The sequence below is a fragment of the Colobus angolensis genome, unplaced genomic scaffold (assembly GCF_000951035.1).
Source record: "Colobus angolensis palliatus isolate OR3802 unplaced genomic scaffold, Cang.pa_1.0 Scaffold230, whole genome shotgun sequence".
Classification (NCBI taxonomy): Eukaryota; Metazoa; Chordata; class Mammalia; order Primates; family Cercopithecidae; genus Colobus; species Colobus angolensis.
The window spans coordinates 4893292-4913562 of record NW_012115489.1 but is presented as its reverse complement, the minus strand read 5'-3'; the positions used below and the strand labels follow the sequence as shown (position 1 = coordinate 4913562).

The 20271-nt window shown below is 40.8% G+C and overlaps 2 protein-coding genes across 4 annotated transcripts in view; both read left to right on the top strand.

The window, feature by feature from the left end:
* The window catches only part of DAB2 (Dab, mitogen-responsive phosphoprotein, homolog 2 (Drosophila)), a 53441-nt gene extending 50482 nt beyond the window's left edge, over positions 1-2959 (top strand). For 2 of the 3 annotated variants that reach the window (XM_011944405.1, XM_011944404.1), the window contains one exon: positions 1204-2959. The gene's annotated coding sequence lies outside the window, so the exon portion shown is untranslated. The remainder of the gene's footprint in view (positions 1-1203) is intronic. The other variant, XM_011944403.1, reaches the window with a different exon arrangement.
* Positions 2960-10816: 7857 nt separating this feature from the next.
* The window catches only part of C9 (complement component 9), a 91247-nt gene continuing 81792 nt past the window's right edge, over positions 10817-20271 (top strand). The window contains exon 1 of the mRNA XM_011944402.1: positions 10817-10989. Within this exon, the coding sequence (XP_011799792.1) occupies positions 10913-10989 (77 nt within the window). The 5' untranslated portion in view covers positions 10817-10912. The remainder of the gene's footprint in view (positions 10990-20271) is intronic.

Here is a 20271-nt window from a genome sequence, read left to right as displayed (position 1 = left end):
ATATTGAAGTGATTGCAAAACAACCTAGTAATAATTTGGTTTCCTATAAAGGGTTCCGATTCTGAAGATCTTCTGAAGCCACCGTACAAGTCAGCAAAACAGATTATGATCATTACTCCTCTTGATGGCATTAAATCTAAGAGTTTTAACAACTGTTAAAGATCTCCTTCATAGGCAGTAGGAGCTCAAAATGAGTCTGAAGGTTGATTCTTCTGTCCCATGGACTTTATCTTAGAAAGTGATTAGGTAGGATCACCCTCAGCTGAAACCCTGGGAGGGCTCAGTGTAACTCTTTCTCAACAGAAGGTGACAGCAACTTTGTTCTGATCTCAAAAGACTGAATTCAGTAGGGAAAAGAAGGCGCTCCCCATTTTAGAGCAGGTAGGGCAGCTGGTAGGGGTAGAACAATAGAAATAATGAAAAAAAAAAATCCTTTTTTTGCCAATCTTGTCTCATCCAAACAAGACTACTAAACTATGATTTGGCCCATCTAGAATGTAATTATTTTTAATAGATAATATCTTAAATGTGGTAAGAACAGTAAGATTGAGCTTATAGGCATTTGGATCATTTTCCCTCAACTCCAGTTCTACAATGACTGTGTTTCCTATAGTATCTTTCCATAAACTGCTTCAGAAAACTGGGTAAATCATTAAAAATGCAAATTCCTGTGTCCTACCGCAGCCCTAAGGAATTTCTCTTTGGTGCCAAGGAAATGCTTCCTTTTAACAAGAGTGCAGGTGATCCTAAAGGTAATAAAGGAGTATAGTAGATATTTAAGAGCTAGAAGTCTTACTAGAGACTCATTCTTACCTTCCACTCAAGGGGAGATACACCCAAACCGGTAGAAGGAGTAAACTACACTGGGAGTCAAGATGGATTGTATGGACTAAACTGAATGAACTAGACTTCTCTTTGGCAGTCCTTTCTTCTTTAGGTCATGAAGGAAGGATAGTTTAGGTCAACCTGCTACATCAATAGATTGGGTAAGGGGAACTCTCATGGGATAAAATAACTAACATTGTTGAGCGCTTGCGCTAATCATTTTATTAGATGCTCTACATTTATCATCTTCGTCAATCCTCACATCAGCCCTAGGAGATACTATTACTGACATCTTTAATAATGACTTGATATTTAATACATTGATATTCAGTTCAAAAATTCTAACCACAGGTTTCTTTCTTCTCCATACCTCTCTAGGAACTTGGTCTGCAGACCATCCGGAGGAATAAAAAGGTTGGCCTTAGTAGTCAAAAACAAAGCTGATAGCCAGACATGTCCTGATTTCTGCCTTTGTTCCAGCTTTGATATATTATCTGTTGCCTTATTTCTCGTTGCCTCTTCTACCTGTAAAATGCTTTTCACTTTCTGTCAAGGTTAAAGCTAAACTGAATCTATGGCTTTAATTAAATTAAGATCCTAAACTCTCTAGCTTAAGTGTAAATGAAGTACAGTAGTTTTCCTACTGAACCCTTCCTATTGTGTCCCTGGAACATTCTAGAACACCTGCCTTCTACCCTCTGGTTGGGAGACGCAGCCACCACATCCCTTCATCTCATAGTGTTTTGAATAAATTTTCAAATCCTTATTGTTCAAAGTTGTTCGGGGGTTCTGTTACAGAGCATAAAACCTAAAGGTTATGGTAGAACAAGGCAGCTTCTTAAAAGAAATCTTGCTTCAGACCATCAGTTACAGATAATTTCTAAAGTAAAATTGAAGCAACTACAACTTCTCCTTAGACACTTTGGAATCTAACCACTTAAGGACCTTTTTAAAAAGATAGCTTCTCTTCTTTCTGAAGATCAATTTCTCCCAAGGCCAAGATTGTCCTTTTCTCCCATCTCTCGCTAGCCATTGCAAATGAGGGAAGAGCATTATTCATCTCTCCTCTCCTTTTTTTCCTGATTCTTTTTTCAGTCAGTTTTGCTCCTGGGTTCAAGTAGCATTACCACCCTTTCACAAGCAACAGAGATTCTCACAGGGCAAAAAAAAAAAAAAAAAAAAAAAAATCTAATGATTCACAGACAGCTCTGGAGTCTCTCTTCATTCTTGGTAATTGCTAGTCCCAAGAACTAGAATTGCAAATGGGCACAACTTATATCCTTCCTGTGGAAGAGGAGGCCATTCTCTTGAGCTGAAGTTCCAGAAGAGCAGTTAATGTTCAAGAGAAATTGAACTCAACTCAGCAACAAAGGACTCTATTTTGCAGAGCAACATATCAGCTAAATGTGATTGTGCCAAACACATTAGGTGCTTATTTGGGGTCGTGCTAGGCCTTTAACAAGTAACTGGAAAATCTTCTTGCAGCCACAATCTCATCATCATTAGTAGGAAGATAAGTGGGGAGAAAAAAGTTGTAGAACAAATGTTTGGGGTCACCATTGAAAATCTAATGTCTGCAATATTTTTCTACTCGTAACTTGGAAACGTTCCCAGTTCATTTTCAGTCCTGTTGTGAGCACAATTCTGAAGGGTTTATTCTTGTCAAAATAAGTTTGTTTTGTTTCGTTTATGTTGGGTTTTTAATGTTGTCTCTTGACCCTTAATGCTCAGGTTCTTGTGGGAGTTCATCAACCACATCCATTGTTACCTTGAGGGGGAAGAAGAGGGTGATGCTCAGAAGCTAAACAAGACAGTGGCCACGTGACCCTCTATTGACTAGCCCCAAGTAGAAAGTCCTGTGGTTTTATGTTTAATGGTAATAGCTGATCATATATGGCATAATTTTTTATCAGCTTCCTACTCAGTCACTATAAACACAGACTTGAAATAGTACTTTAAATGTCCAAATACCTAAATGTGGTAAACTGGAGGTAACTATTTCTAGGTAGTTGAATTTTTGAAAGTCATGATCAGCCACACAACTGTTTTGTACATACTTATTTTCTTATGCACTTTTCTGTATGCAAATAAAGCTATAAATTTACTCATTTCAATAAACTGGAGTGGCAGAATATCATGTGGTACCATCGGTTTATTCTACCTGCTTTGAGTTGACATTAGAGGCAAGCTATAAAACATACCAGTCTGAAGTGGAGAAAATGTTAGCTATCATGCATTCTGGATTGTCACAACAATGAAGAGAAAGTGGAAATCCATGAAATAGGACTGTGAGTAAATTACCGTCTGATCTATTTCAGCACCTTCTTCTCTCTCAAACCCACACACACTCCCTTTCTGGGAGTGTAAGGAAGACTAGTAGACCTGTACCAGAACAACCTCAGCTTAAATCACTCATTAGTGCACTATTGGTTCATGCCTTTTACCCTTGGCTGCCTCTTGTTTTTTATTCAGTCATATTTGACCTCACCAAGACACAACTGTGTGGACTGCTCTAGGCTGGCATAGGCCCCTCTGGAGAGCTGTTGCATGAGGTGAGCGGGCTGATGAACAGATGTTTTTAGCATTAGGACACTCTTAAACTCTCTCACCTAGTATAAAAGTTCAAGGTGCTCATTCATTTTAAAAGGACCTGCAACTACAAGAAAGAGAATCCCAAGGTGGGCTTTGCTTGGATGTAGAAGTCTTGGTGTTAAACCTAACTTCTCTGAGGAATAAGACAACATTTTGGGGAAGGATTATCTGTTGGTGTATAATATTTTGGAATGTTCCTTATTTCTGCCTTACCTTTCTCCTTGACCGAAACATTCTATCTCTTTCTAACAATAGTGAGGTGGAATAGAAATACACTCCATACAAAAGCAGGTTCCAGGAGAACTGAAAGTAAGCCACAGATGAGCTAGAGAAGGCTGCTGATAAGAACATGTTGCACAAATTATCTGGCTTATCCAGGTGCTCTGCAATGCATCTAACCCGTTGAGCCTGTGTGTTATCTCCACGTGGTTTAATCTGTGAGTTCTTGCCAGAGGTTAACTTGCTGTTGTGTACAAGAGGAGGACATTCCTTTCAGTGCAGTACGAACTGCTGTTGATCAAGCAGAGAGCGGCAGTTACTGAAGTGTCCCTGCAAAGTGGAAACACACCTGTTCCTTATATAGTCGGCTCTCCTAACCTCAGATTTCACATCTGCAGATTCAACCAGCCACAAGTGGAAAGTCTGTGAATAGAAAATACAATAAAATAAAAATAATGCAGCAATTAAAATAATACAAATAAAAACAATCCAGTATAACATCTATTTACACAGCATTTATATTAGTTATTATAAGTAATCTATAAATAATTTGAAGTGTATGAGAGAATGTACATAGGTTATATGCCATTTTATATGAGGGACCTGAGTATCCACAGATTTTGGTATCTGCAGGAACTAATCCTCCACAGATACCAAGGGATAACTAATTTATTGAATAAGCAGTGGTATTCACACCTCTGTGCCAGAAGTTCCACTTTTCATGGTGACCCTATATCTTGGAAAGAGAGTTTCCTTTTCATATCAAATATATCTAAGCTAAAAGTGAAACTTTAACAGCCAGCATACCCCTAAATTTCTCACATAAAAGCAATACAAAGGGCTGAGGTATAGACTTTCCCAAGATAATCTTGCATCTGTGAAGTACTTTACCATTTATGCAAAATAACTTTATTCCATTGATGCCATTCATACTCCTTTGAGGTGGGATCTGTTGTTGTAAGTCTTACTCAGGCAAGACTGACATCCATGCTTTAAAAAAAGCTGCACTCTACCCCAACTCTTAAGGGAGTGTTTTTCACAGTATTTTATTATAACATTGTGTGTTGTAGTAGAGAGATCCTTTGATCCACTGATCTCAGAGTTTACCATCAAAATATTAACTGTGGTGTCTAGAGAGAGCCGGAGGGTAATTTTGTGTCTTTCCTGAGGTGGAAGCAAAAGAAAAAGGCGGGGGTGGGGGGGGCATGGGGGAAACAGAAGATGTAGCTAACTCAGGAGTTTGGTTGGCCGTGGAATAACCTGATGAGTGAGGACTCTGACCCATATTCCCGGAATAGGTTTAATACAAAATCCAGGAAAAGATGGGAGCTGCCCCAAAGCCCCTGGTAAATATTTAAGCTATTACCATTTGAGGAGGTTGCTAAATAACAAAACAAATAGTTATTGCTGGGAAATGATATGTTTTGAGCTAATTCCCTTCTGCTAAAAATAATTAAAACTCATGTTCTAGGCTGATATGACCAACAGGGACGTGTACAAGGCTATGTACTGGCAGCAGCTCTGTTAACACGTCGTAATTACAGCAATGCTGATGGACAAGGGCCAGCCATTTGTCATCTCACCTGATGAATGGCCAAGCCCCTCATTTGCCCTTGCTTGGAATTGTGTCCTGTATTTAATTACTAAACCTCTACCACGTACTGAAATCATACAAGTGCTTGTCTCCAGCAAGACCATGGTGTGGGCTGCTCAGTGGCAAAGAAACTGGCCTTCTGCAGAGATGAAAGATGAGGTTGTTAAAAATGGAAGGAAAAAAAAAAGCCCAACTCTGAAATTCTTTATGACTAAGTTTTCCTCGTGATATTGGTCGTGGAGTTTTCTCTCAACTCTTTATTCACGTGGTTGATTTCAATCATTATTTTATCTTACTTATAAGAAAGCAGAAGCATTGCCGCTCTCAAAGTTACAGGGTAACCTGACTGGGCTGGAATTGAGTGGAGGATGCTTCTGGGGTGAGTCTGATGCTGCCTCCACTTGTACCTACTTAGACTAATTGATCACCATAGAAATGGGGTATAGCAGAGGGCTGAATGGAATTAAGATAAATATTGATAGAGTTGGCAAAATCAGAAAAGAGGAGGGCAGAGAGGCACCCATGAAAATACTGAAATGACTGGAGAAGAGGCTGGAGTCTGAGTGGGGAGGGAGTCATACAAATAGTCAAGAGTATTGGTGAACAAAAGGGTAGGACATGGCATAGACAGACACTGAGAACCTCAAAAGAGAAGAGGATTGTGCTGAGTCTTCCTTTAAAATGAAATGCTATAATGTAATCAAGTGTGCCCTACATAGTTGCATGTGATGGTAAACAGATCTAAGCCACAGGAATCCTTATTACTGTAAAGGGACAGCCAGACTTCCATCACCTCGACTGAACTTCACAAACAGCTCCAGAACCACTCAGTAGAGAAATTTGTTCTTTCCTCCTTCATTATAAAAGAGCTCATCTGAAAGTGCTAGAAGGAAAATGGCACAGGACCAGCAAGGAAGAGAGCTGGGCTCTGATGCTTCCCCTGCCCTAACCATTCGACCTTAAGGACAAGGATGTCAATTTCCCAATCCGCATTCATTCATTCATCTGTTAGTGCTTGTAATTCATAAATGTGCTAGACGCAATGCTAGACGTGAGGGGCATAACAGCAAATAAGACACACCTAAAACCTGCAATTGACGGTGATCTCCAAGTTCTCTCTATTCAATGAGTCTAGTTATCTCCACTGACTACACACGTTGTAAGTGGAAGCCCTAAAATTTCACTGTGGTATTGCGAAACCTGTGGATCTTTCGACAGTCGGAAAGAAACAGCTATGGAATGGGGCAGGCATTCCTAAGGAGATCCCTGTACACAAAGATCCCTTTACTTATTGCTAAACGACTTTCAAGAAACAGCTTCCATCACTATAAAAGAGCCAAGTGGAAATGACCCTCAACACATTTATATCAAATCAGTAAAAATTAAGTGTTTCTGCCTGCAGGTCAGAGTTTTAATGTACATATGCCTGTGTCTGCCTTAAAAACTGGGAAAAGTATTATTAAGCAAAAAACTTAGTTCACTATCACAAAGTTCCCAAGAAAATTGAAACTAAGAAGGAAACAGACGGCAACTGATTGGTGAAAACCCTCGGCAGAGTGGAAAACCCTGGAATCAGAGTTTAAAGACACGGTTTGTTCAAATCTCACCCCTGCCTCTTCTGTGTGTGTAGCCTTGCAGGTATTTCTCTGAGCCTCATCTGTGAGACTAGAATAAAAGCTTACCTTCTATGGAGTTGACAGGACTCAGTAAGAAATTTTATAGTAAAGTACCCTATAAGCAACATGACATAGTTAAAATAATAACAATAGTAGTGATAGCAAGGTAGGAAAAGCCTGAGAGGTGGAGCCAGATATAGCAAGTACAAATTTGCAGTTACTCATCCCTGGCTGATGCTGGACAAATGATGTAATCTCAGTGTGTCTCCATTTCCTCAGCTGTAAAACAGGTTATTTTGAGGACTAAATGAAATTGCATATATATATATATATATATGTGTGTGGCCTGACACATATTAGAAGTTCAATAAACATTTATTTTGTAATTTGGAAGCCTTTAAGTGTTACACAAATGAAAATGTTATTATGTTCACTACTCTAGTCTAACGCATGATGATGCTTTATTTCTGTGATATACACACAGAAACGTAAGCCTCATTTCAAATCATGTCAGACACATGATAAATGTTAAGGACAAGAAAGAGTTAAAAGCATTATAAGAATGTAAAGCATATTCATATATTTTATATATTTATATAATATATAGATTATATATTATAAGTATACATTATAGTATGTAATATATTATTACATACTATATATTATAATTTATAATTTATAATATGTAATATAGAATATCATTTGGCTCTGTGTCCTCACTCAAATCCCATCTCAAATTGTAATCCCCACATGTTGAGGAAGGGACCTGGTGGGAGGTGATTGGATCAAGGGGACAGTTTCCCCTGTGCTGTTTTTATGATAGTGAGTGAATTCTCATGAGAGCTAATGGTTTGTTTTTGAGACAAAATCTCGCTCTTGTTCCCCAAGCTGGAGTGTGACAGCGCAATCTCGGCTTACTGCAACCTCTGCCTCCTGGGTTCAAGCAATTCTCCTGCCTCAGCCTCCCAAGTAACTGAGATTACAGGCGCCTGCCACCACGCCCAGCTAATTTTTGTATTTTTAGTAGAGACAGGGTTTCACCACGTTGGCCAGGCTGGTCTTGAACTCCTAACCTCAGGTGATTCACCCACATCAGCCTCCCAAAGCACTGGGATTACAGGCATGAGCCACCATGCCCAGCCAGCTAATGGTTTTAAAGTGTGGCACTTCCTCACTCTTGCTCTCTCCTAATGCCATTTACCATGTGCCTTGCTTTCCTTGCACCTTCCACCATGGCTGCAAGTTTCCTGAGGCATCCCTAGCATGCAGAACTGTGAGTCAATTCAACCACTTTTGTGTGTAAATTACCCAGTCTCGGGTGGTATCTTTTTTTTTTTTTTTTTGAGACAGAGTCCTACTCTGTCACCAAGTCTGGAGTACAGTGGTGCAGTCTTGGCTCACTGCAACCTCCGACTCTGGGTTCAAGCAATTCTCTTGCCTCAGTCTCCCAAGCAGCTGGGATTACAGTCACCCACCACCATGCCTGGCTAATTTTTTTGTATTTTTGGTAGAGACAGGGTTTCACCATGTTGGCCAGGCTGGTCTCGAACACCCGACCTCAGGTGATCTGCCCACCTGGGTCTCCCGAAGTGCTGGGATTATAGGCGTGAGCCACCGTGCCAGTCAGGTAGTATCTTTGTAGCAGCGTGAAAATGGACTAATACATTATATATTGCCACTATATAATATATAATTAATATGCTATTAGTATACTTTATTGCTCTCATTATTTTTCTACATTACACTTAACCTGAACTACGGTGATAAAATAAATACAACTGAGCAATTCAGAAAAGCCCCCTATTCAAACTAGTCAGCCAAAAATATTCCCTCTCTCCCTCATCTCCCTTCCATTGATTTAGTCTCCAAAGAGACAGGTGATTTGTCAATCTTCAGTTAACATCAACTTATCAAGTCTAATCATCACAATTTCTAATCAATTAGCATCAAATCTGGTTAGTATAAAGCATCCCATTCTGACTGCTTTTCTGTCTTTATTTCCGTAATTATCTTGATAGGGTCCAGAGAGGCCTCTTAAGAGCCCTCAACATTGCTACGGCATTTTTCTTTTTTTGAGACTGAGTCTCACTCTGTTGTCCAGGCTGGAGTGCAGCGGTGCCATCTTGGCTCACTGCAACCTTTGACTCCCAGGATCAAGCAATTTTCATGTTTCAGCCTCCCAAGTAGCTGGGATTACAGGAGCACACCACCCCAACCAGATAATTTTTGTATTTTCAGTAGAGATGAAGTTTCACCATGTTGACCAGGCTGGTCTCAAACTCCGGGCCTCAAGTGATCCACCCGTGTCTGCCTCCCAAAGTGCTGGGATTATAGGGGTGCACCACTGCATCTGCCCTGCTACAGCTATTTGACAGATTTGTACTGTTTCCAAATGTAGCCCACCTGTTATTAGCCAAGACTCACAGGAAGTGTCTTTCAGGCATGGACTCATCCCGTGACATAGTTACAAGAGTTGTGGCACCCATTCGAATCATCTTGTTACTTGGCAGTTCTGCATGGCCTACACTCCACAGCAAGCTCAGGAAGAGGTGAGATCAGTCCCATTAAAGGCCTCAAATTCTCTGCATAAAAAGGAGAGGGGCCAAGAAAGTGGGTGAAAGTAGATACCTTTTACATCAGGCAGGAACATCAGTGGAAAAGGTAAGGCAGTACTGGACAAAATAGCTGTATATTCTGTCTTCCCTCAACCCCACCCCTTGTTTTGCAGGTCTTTATATGTGCTAATGTTTGAAATTTACCTATAGGTAATAACAATACTGATGAAGTCCCTTTAAGAACTACATCCAGAGATATCTGATGTCCTTCTTCTCAAGGTAGTCATCCTCAATCTCAACTCTGGCTACACGTTAGAATGAACCACAAAAGCATGATTTTGAAAGCATGGATGCAGGGTGTCATCACAAGTCAATTAACTTAGAGCTGAGCGGACAGCGGGCAGCCGTCACTACTGTTCTCAAGAGTCCCCAGGTCATTCTATTTTTGCAGTCAATGCTTTAAGAGCAGTTGTGATGTTCACATTCTCTGATGTTCCCAAAAATGCACTGCTCTTCCCACAAGTGCTGGGAAGCGTGAAATGTGAGGGGGAAATTCTTTTTCATGGGCAGGAACAAGTTTTCTATCTCAGATTCTATCTTGTTGACATGTGTGATGCTGAGATAAGGAGACCAGTCTTTCTGGTGGATGCCCTTAATGCCTTCGGGAGTTTACATCTCATTCTTCAAAATGTTCCACTCTGCCTAGAAGGAAAGCCAGGATTGTAAATGCATTTGCTCACATGGAAATAACCCACATAGCCCATTTGCAGATTAAAAAAAAAAAAAAAAAAAGAAGCATCTATGTCTGTGCCATCCTTTCCATTAAGTGCAGTTCTTTATTAACTTTGACTTTATGCCTCCATGAGAAGCATCCACAGGCTTTTTTTTCCCCAAAATTGCATACTCCTTCATCTTCCACCCAACCCCTCGAGTCTTGCAAAATAAGAACTGCTGGGGGTTCTTCATTTTTGTTTCTGGATTTTGTTTTGTTTTGTTTTGTTTTTGCCAGAATTTTGCTCTTGTTGCCCAGGCTGGAGTTCAGTGGCCCCACCTTGGCTCACCACAACCTCTGCCTCCCAGATTCAAGCGATCCTTCTGCCTCAGCCTCCAAAGTAGCTGGGATTACAGGAGCCCACCACCATGCCTGGCTAATTTTTTGTATTTTTAGTACAGATGGGGTTTCACCATGTTTGCCAGGCTGGTCTCAAACTCCTGACATCAGGTGATCCGGCCTTTGTTTCCGTTTCACACAGCACTGCTCCCCATCTTAGGGACTTCAGCATTCACAGGCCCATTGCCCTACATCTACTTGTCAATATGAGAAAGCAGGAGGCCAAGAATTACAAAAATGATTCTCCTTTGGTTGGACTTCAGTACCCAGGCCACCCAAATTGACAAAAACCCTGAATGCAGACAAACAATACTTGTTCCCTGTCCTCTGGCCCTTTGCAAATAAATGCCTTACCCGACCTGCTCTGCCACCCCACTCGTAGCCACCCAGCAAGAACAGCATGTCAGCCTGCTGGAGCTTTGCAGCTGCAATCTGCATTTTAGAAATAAGCGTCCTCACAGCAGAGTACACGCCCAGGTGAGTCAGTTACTTTTCTGCTCGCCTCTGGAAGTTTCTTGTAGGATCAGCATTTCAAGGTCTTTTTAGCAGCAAAGAACATAACAGTGTTAATCCACATTGCGATATACAGAGCCCTAGCATTTAAACTTTGAAAAAAGATAAGAAAATACATAGGGTGCATCTTTGCAAGTTTTCTATGGAAATCTGCTGCTGTTTCTGGGTATTTATTTTCAACAAGACACTCAAATGTTAAGATTGAGGTATTCTTTAAATATTTGGAATTATAAAATAAAGCTTGTTTTCACCAGTGTGCGGTAAACCTGGGTTTATTAGTGCCTGATGTCTAAGAAGTTTAAAATTAAGGAAATTAATCTTTCCCTCACTCTGCCTCAATGTCTGACCCCTTTAACATTTGGATACATCACCCTTTTGCCTCCACGTTAGGCAAAGGTTAACTATTTTGTTTCTTTTCCTTGACATCCTGAGTTGTGTTCAGAGGCATGCATTTTGTTTAGGGCCATTTGGGATTTAGGTAGTATTTCTTCCATTCCAGAATTGCGGTGATGCAGACCTGTCACTCAGGCTTTGACCAAAGACACTTTTTCTCTTTTTTCTCTGATCCTAATCGGGAATGCAAAGCCTATGGCAAGTCACCTAGGAAACAGATCACCCAGATAATAAGTGTTTATTGAACACCTACACTGTAGCGAGAAATGGTGGAGGTTAGGGTCACATGAGGCATCCTTCCTTCCAACCTGGAGTCATCGGAGTAGACATCGAACTGTGTAATTCAATACAGGATGATCTGTCCTGGTGAAAGTACTGAAATACTCCTCACTTCAGCAGTATGGCTGGGGGGAAATGTCTGCCCAGGCCCTGTTCCTCTGCTCAGACATAACCATAATCTGCTTCCAATTCCCCGTTGGTCATTTGACTCTTGGCTTACCCAAATGCTGTTTTGAACTTTGATGTCTGTCTCCAGTACATCTTCGCTTGCCTCTTGGCTGCAGTTGGAGGCCACCATTCAGCCTGGGCTCCACTCATCAAGTGGGTTTTTCACAGGGCGGCATCTTTCAGGAGGGGGCACCCAGAGGTGCTAGACAGAGAAACATGGGCCCTGCATCCAGTGCTCGACCAGACCTTTCCTTCATCCCTCCTCTTTCCATATTATCTGTAAAGCATTGTACCATTCAGGACATATTTTTGTTTAGTGGGCATCTGGGCACAAAAGGAATGTGGAAAGGCAGTTCCTCCAAGTTGCTTTAGCTCTCTTGAACTTCACCTGACCCTGTCTTAAGCTAAAAAATAATAATAATAATAATAATTCAAACAACCCACATTCCTAGATTGCAGCTCCTGCTGATCAAAAATGAGAGGCTGTGGGGAAGCTTCTATTGCTTTGAAGTGCGTACCCCCTGGGTCCTGGCCACACTCAGCTGTTTCAGGGAGAACCGGAAAGCCCCCTTAGCTGGACCCCAGCTCCAGCAGCTGCACGGCTGAGTTTGGTTTGGCTTCGTGGGCTCCCATTGCTATGCCCTCTTGAGTTTGCCCGGGTTGCCCTGCTCTGAACGCTCTGTGCTTTGCCCTTTGATGGGGGTTGAAGTCAAAACAGAGTGTTCAGAGCCCTCAGTCATGAAGTGAGATGATTTGTTTGAATAATAGCTAACTGAAAATTGCAAAATAACTTTTAAAAATATAAATTTAACCCTCAGAATAAAGCATTCCTCTGAAGCTAGACTTCCCAGGCTCAGGTTGAGGCCCCATTACTTACCAACAGTGTCAGTTTGGGCGGGTTGCTTGGCCTCTCTGTACCTGGGTTCCCTCGTCTGTAAGATGTGGTTTTATTTATGTCCTGGGACTACTGTAACAAAGCACCACAAGCTGGATGGCTTCAAACAAAAGAAATGTATTGTCTCACAGTTCTGGAGGCTAGAAGTCTGAAATCAAGGTGTTGGCAGGGCCGTGCTCCCTCGGATACTCTGGGAAGGGTCCCTCCTAGTTTCTGGTGGTGGCCAGCACTCCCTTGTATTTTGTTTTTTGGTTTCAGGTCTCTCATTTCAGTCTCTGTCTCTATCATCACAAGGCCATCTTCACATCATCCTCCCATTGTGTGTGTCTTTATAACAATGTCCCCTTTTTAAAAGGACACCAGTCAGATTGGATTAGGACCCACCCTAACGATGTCATTTTAACGTCATTACCTCTGCAAAGACCCTATTTCCAAATAAGGTCTCAATCTTATTTGATACTTAAGACCAGATAATTATCTGGGGTTTAGGACTTCAACATATCTTTCAGGGATGGCGGAAAGGCACAATTCAACTCGTCACAGTGGTAATGATAACATCTATCTAATAAGGTTTTTGTTGTAAACATTAAATAGGTATACATGTAATGTACTTACGACATCTGTGCCTGGTGCATGGTAAGAACTTAATAAATGTCAGGTATTTAAAAAAATCATAACTTTGCTGTGCTTTCACTTTGGTATCTTTCTTGTTTAGGAAGGAAGGGTTGGAATTACAGCTAGCCTTCAGGGCTCTCCCATGGCTGAAGACATCTTACGCCACAGCTACAGTGACCTATTATTACTGGAGAACTGTCAGGGATTTCTAGCTACTGTTTTTTTCTTTTCTTTTCTTTTTTCTTCGTCTTTTTTTTTTTTAAACCAAGATTAATGTGCCCATGGGAACTGGCCATGAGGGGGACATCATCTCTTATGTTTCTCAAGGTAGACCATCAATGTTAAAATCTACCCTGAGAGTAGATTAGTAGCTCAGAGCACTGCTTCTGGAGCCAGGCAGCCTGGATTTGATCCCAGGCACCACAATTTACTGGCTCTGCGCCTTAAGTAAATTCTTTAACTTCTCTAAACCTGTCCCTCACCTGCTAAGTGGGAAAAATAATGTGTCCCGCTGTGAGGAATACGTGAGATAACAAAAACAACATGCTTACACAGTGCCAGGTAAACAGGAAGTGCTCTGTGAGTGTACCTGTCAGTACTTTTTCTCTCTAATTTGTAAATAACAAAATATGCACATGGTTCAAAGATCAAAAATAAAACAAGGTACACATTGAATATCTTACTTTCCCCACTCATGACTTTCTGTGAGGTTTGCGTTATTATATGTAAAGTATATTAAAGTATGTATAAAGTGTTTTAAAAACACTTCTTCACTCCCACCTGATCCTACCTCTACAGGTTGTCACATATATGAGTTTCTGAGTATCCTTCCAGTAGTTCTTTTGTAGATTTAAACCATAGACTCATATGTAATCTTATTCTCTCCCAGTCTTTCACAAATGATAATCATATTATATATACTATCTTTTACTTTCCCTTTTTTTTTTTTTTTTAATGGAATATCCTGGATAACTTCCTGAGTCAGTATGAGGGAGCTTCCTCATTCTCATAGCTGATTAATTCTTACTGATGAACATTTGGGTGTTTCCGATCTTTTGCACTAGAAATAATTTTGCAATGAATATCCTTGCTTATGTATCATTCTATAAGTGGTTAGGTGTACCTGAGGATTAATTCCCAGAGTGATCTGAGTCAAAAGCTAATCACTTTGTGACAGTGCTAAAATTGCCCTATTATACAAATATTTTGCATTTTCACCAGCAGGGTAAGAGAGTACTTATTTCTCACAGCCTTGCCACAGCAACTGTAGACCAACCTTTTGATATTTGTCAACCTCATAGGTTTAAAAAAAAAAAGTTATTTCGGCATGATTTTAATTTGCCTTTCTCTTATTGAGTCAGGTTGCACATTTTTTCATACACTTAAAGGCCATATGTATGTTTTTCTTTGCGAACTGTTCATTTCCTTTGTCCACTGTTCTATTGAGTCTCCTGTCTTTTTCTTACATATTTCTATGATCAAATCACAAATTAGTCTTGTCTCTGATATGAATTACAAATATTTTTCCCTGTTTGTCATTCATCCTTTAACTTTACGTGGTATGTTTTAGTGGAGTTATTTTCATATTTAATTTATTCTTCACTTTTTAAATAGCTAAGGCGTAGTAGACTGGGGATTAGAAGGCCTGAAAGTGACTAGTTACCTGGGCTCTGGAGAGAAGTTGTCTGGGTTTCAATTCCTACTCTGCCACCAAGTAGCTGCTGTCTAATCTGAGGGCAATTCCTTAGCATCTCTGTGGCTCAGGTCCTCATCTTTAAAGTGTAATAATAATAATAGCAGTAGATATTTAAGGGATGATATAAGAATTAAGTGAGATGATAATATAAAGGCTTAAGGGAAGAATTCCTGACACATATAAGCGCTCACAAATGTTAGCAATTATTATTTAATTTATTTTAATTCAATTTATCTCAACAATCTGGAAAATATCCAAACATTCATCAATAGAAAAGTTTTGGATATCTAACAAACTGAAGATATTTAAAATGTCACTTTTTCCTCCTACTTTGGTTATATTCTCCTAAGTTTTTCATTTTTATATTTATTCCATGCAAGTGAACAAATGTTTATTTATGAACTACATTTGGCCAAATAGGATAATTTGTTTACTTGTCCACTTAACACAACAAACAGTTATCAACTTTGTCAGATGAGCCAGACATTGCGTCAGGAACTGTAGTATAATGTTGAACACATTACGGAGGATCCCTGCCCTCACTGGGCTTACAATATAATGAGGAATGCTAACAAGGAAATGGCAATTGCAACTCAGTCAAGTGCCCTTGTTGCACCTCAGCCAAGTGAGGTCTGTGATGCTCCTGTGAAGCTTCCCCAGTCTACTTGCATAATGGATTCCTCTGCTGTAGCCCAATCGAGGACTTTGATCCTATAATTCTTCCACTTTTCTCCTGCAGCATCAATACCTCCCTTTTACTGAATCATTCTCAATGGCATACAAACATGTTGTAACTTAAAAAAAAAAGTTGGCGCATTTCTCCACATTACTCTAGACCCACTCCCTTGCTTCCAGCCTCATGGTATGAAATACCCTCTTATATTCTGACAACATCACATCTATATCTATGGTAAAACACCACTTATACGCTGACATCCCCACATCTATACCTATGGTGAAATACCACTCAGACTCTGACAACCCCCACATATGTATCTCAAGTGCAATTGCTTCCCTGAGCCCAGTGACGAATTGCATAGTCAACATCTCTTCTTGAAAAATCTAATAGGCATCCCAAACATAACATGTCTGGAGAATATTTGTTGATTTCTCTACTCGTCTGTACCCACCCTGCACTACCATTTATCAAATTACTCAGATTAAAACCTGGGACTCATACCTGACACCTCTATGTGCGTCATTCTCACTTGCAACTTAACAGTGAGTCCTGTTGGTACTATATTTAAACATATCCTAAACTTGATTGCTTTTTACTATCTCCATGGGCACCACTCACTCCAGCCCAAATCACTATTATTTCTTGCCTGCCTCCATTTTTGCCCACTCCCCGGTAGTCAATTCTCCATCCAGCAACCGCGCAAATCATTGGAAAACACAAACCTGAGTGTTATTTCTGCTTTCCAACTCCTCTAAGTATTCCCAGCAAGCTCAGACTCAAGTTCAAACGCCTGTCCATGGCCTGCAAGGTAAAGCTGCACCCTTCCCTGTTCCTCCGGGGCATTTGCACTCTCTTTTTTGCTCACTCTACTCTAACACCATGCTTGCTGTGCCTCCAACATGCCACATCAGTGCCTTGCACTTATTTTTCCCTTAGCTTGGAAAACTTTATCCAGACCCTCACAGAGCTTCCTCTCTAAATTCATTCGGACCTTAATGGACTGTCACCTTCTACTCTCTCTTTTTTTTTTTTTTTTTTTCTGTGTAACAACCCGTTCCAAAATAGTATCTCAAAAGAATAGCAATTATTTCCTTTGCTCATAAATCCAGGGGTTGCCTGGGCTCAGTTGAGTGGTTCTCATGGATCTCCCACATAGGTGTAGTCAGATGGTGGCTGGGGCTGGGGTCATCTTGATGGCTTATTCACTCACATGTCTGTCACCTGGGCTGGGAAGACTCAGTCAGCTGGGCAGCTGAACACCTGGGTATCCTTAGGAACCTGTCTCTCTCTCCACCCCCCTGCTCGTAGGAACCTGTCTCTCTCTCCACCCCCCTGCTCGTAGGAACCTGTCTCTCTCTCCACCCCCCTGCTCGTAGGAACCTGTCTCTCTTTCCACCCCCCAGCTCATGGGAACCTGTCTCTCTCTCCACCCCCCTGCTTGTAGGTGGCTCCCTACACAGTGGTGAAAGACTTTCAGAGCAAATATCTTTTGATAAACCAGCAGAATTAGCATGGCCTTTTGTAACCCAGCCTTAAAATTCATACAGTGTTACTTCCTCTGCCTTCTACTCATCAAGGTTGTCACAAAGGCCCAGCCAACTTCAATAGAAGCACACATAAACCCTACTTTTGATGGGAAGAGTGTCAAAGCATTGCTGGACATATTTTAAAAGCACTACACCACCTCTGAGAGGATTCTTTCATTGCCTTCCCTCCCAACTCCAGTCCTAGGGCACTCTCTATCCTCTTATCCAGCCTGCTTTGTTTTCCTTCATAACTCACATGTCTTAAGAAATATTGCATGTTGCATTTTCTAGCATACTTGCTTATTATATCTCACCCACTAGAGTGTAGGCCCCATGATGGCAAGGACATTATCTTGCAGCCTTAGCCACTAGAACAATTTCTGACATGTACCAGGTCCTCAGTAAATGTTGGTGACCCTTGGCTCATTTAAAGCACATGAGAGAAGCTCTGAAATAAGAGTTGAGAAATCAGGAAAGGTTCTTTAAAAACTTAGTATGGACACTGCTGTTATATTATCTTTTCATATTGATGAGTTGCGTGAACTAAAGAAACTGTGTCAGATCCATTGGTTAAAAATGTAGTCCTAATTAGCTTGTATTTCTCCACTCAGAGGAGCCACATTATCGGATTTATTGACAAAAAGTTTCCTTCATAAAGTAAGTGCTTTCCTGCCTGGGCCTACCACAAAGTATCCTGGAATTCGAGGTGCTACTGAGGCTTTCTTTTTCTAAAACTGGAAACTTTTCTTCGTGGCAGGATAATAGGACCAGGTGTATATCAATGACCCTTCGTTTAATGCATTTCTGGCCCAGAGGTAGATCTCCTGCCACGTTGATGTACATCACTTTGATCTAGGAAGTGACTTTCAAACTGGGATTGCAACACTTGGAGATATGTTTTATTTGATAAAACATTTCATCTAAGAATCCAGAAAGTGCTTTACAAATACTTCTCCACTCAGCCTAATAGCACAGCAGGGTGATAGGCAAGTGGTAAGTGTTGTACATATGCAGTCCTTGAACTACAAAAGATGATCTGCTGAGTGAGTTAAGTGGGCTGAGGAGGGGGTGTTGGACTCAGAGGATGAAAGACAGAAGAAGCTAGTCAAGGTCACCTATGTTCTTTCTTGGTATTTGTGCAGCATATTCTTTCAATAATATATTCTTTTTGCATGACTTGTCATTCTCTCCGAACAATTCCCATAAGCTCTGCCTTTACTGTGCTTCCAGTGAGCCAGGTACCTGGAACAGTGAAGGCAAAACAACCGGGTGATAAAACAATTTTCAATTTATTTTTGCCTAGTTTGACATCATTTAGGTGTAAGCTTAAAATAGGTCCAGGCAAGAGTCAGGTTGTCCAACTGACATGCTTTGCCTGGGGCTGCTATATGTTTAAAAATACTTGCATTTTTGTTAACTTGCTGTATCTCAAGATGTCTAAAAGTCATGAGGCTATTAGATGCAGAAATTAGTAAATATTCTATGACCACTCAGCTTATTTCAAAGAGGAATTAGGTTGGGGGGAAAAAGCCAGCACAGGAAACAGGGAAATATTGCACTGAACTAAGAGCTAAGAGTTGTCATGTCTAGACCCAGTTTTCTACTAACTTCAACTTTGGATAAGTAGTATAATTCTTCATTTTTAGTTTCCCATCTATAAAAAAGAACTAGTAATGCTTACAAACTTTACCAAGAAAAGGTAAATGTTTAAGGAGAAAACGAGCTTTGAAAATTGTCTAGTAGGCCGGGCGCGGTGGCTCAAGCCTGTAATCCCAGCACTTTGGGAGGCCGAGACGGGCGGATCACGAGGTCAGGAGATCGAGACCATCCTGAGCTACACGGTGAAACCCCGTCTCTACTAAAAAATACAAAAAGCTAGCCGGGCGAGGTGGCTGGCGCCTGTAGTCCCAGCTACTCGGGAGGCTGAGGCAGGAGAATGGCGGGAACCCGGGAGGCAGAGCTTGCAGTGAGCTGAGACCCGGCCACTGCACTCCAGCCCGGGCGACAGAGCGAGACTCCGTCTCAAAAAAAAAAAAAAAAAAAAAAAAAAAAAAAAAAAAAAGAAAATTGTCTAGTAAAATGAATAGACAAATATAAGGTTTTAATTAATCAAAATAATTTATGAGTGTTATGGGCTGAATGAATTGTATCTCCCCCTCTCTGCTCCCACCATCTCATATGTTGAAGTTCTAACCCCCAATACCTGTTAATGTGACTATATTTGCAGTTAAGGTCTTTAAAAAGGTAATTAAGTTAAAATGAGGTCGTTAGGGTGGGCCTTAATCCAATATGACTGGTGTCCTTATAAGAAGAGGAAATTTGAACACAGACACCAGGCAAGGCTGTGTGATGACACAGGGAGAAGATGGCCATATACAAGCCAAGGAGTGGGACCTCAATTGGAGTCAACACAACCATATCTTGGTTTCAGACTTCTAGCCTCTAGAATTGTAAGAAAATAAATTTCTGTTGTTTAAGGCACCCAGTCTGTGGTACTTTGCTATGGAGGCCATAGAAAACTCATACACTGAGCTTAACATCCAGAGAATGTAAGTCCTACTCCCAGGGCAAGAGATTGATATATAAGAACCTTCCTATGGTGATAAATGAATCATTCAGGGAATGAATTCAAATCATAGTCTGTGAGATCAATAAAAGATCAAAGGCAAAGATCTGGTGCTTTGTACTAAGCCCCAACTGTGAGTCATACTTTTAATTAAAAAAAAAAAAAAGGAGTCCTTGGGTTAGAAGCTAAGAAGGAAGTAAATAAATGAAATAAATGTACGTATAATCAACGTGGGCCTATTATTATTGCAAATGATGTTAGAGAACTGTCTAGAGGCAATGCCAGTATCATTGGAGCAGGATCTAGTCACTTATGTGTGGGGAAGATGAACCACCCTGGCTGGGTTCTAGATTTATCCAATAATGGACTGTAACTCACTCTGGAGTATTTGCAGTGAGTTTACCTTCCATGCATGATTCTCCAGTCTGT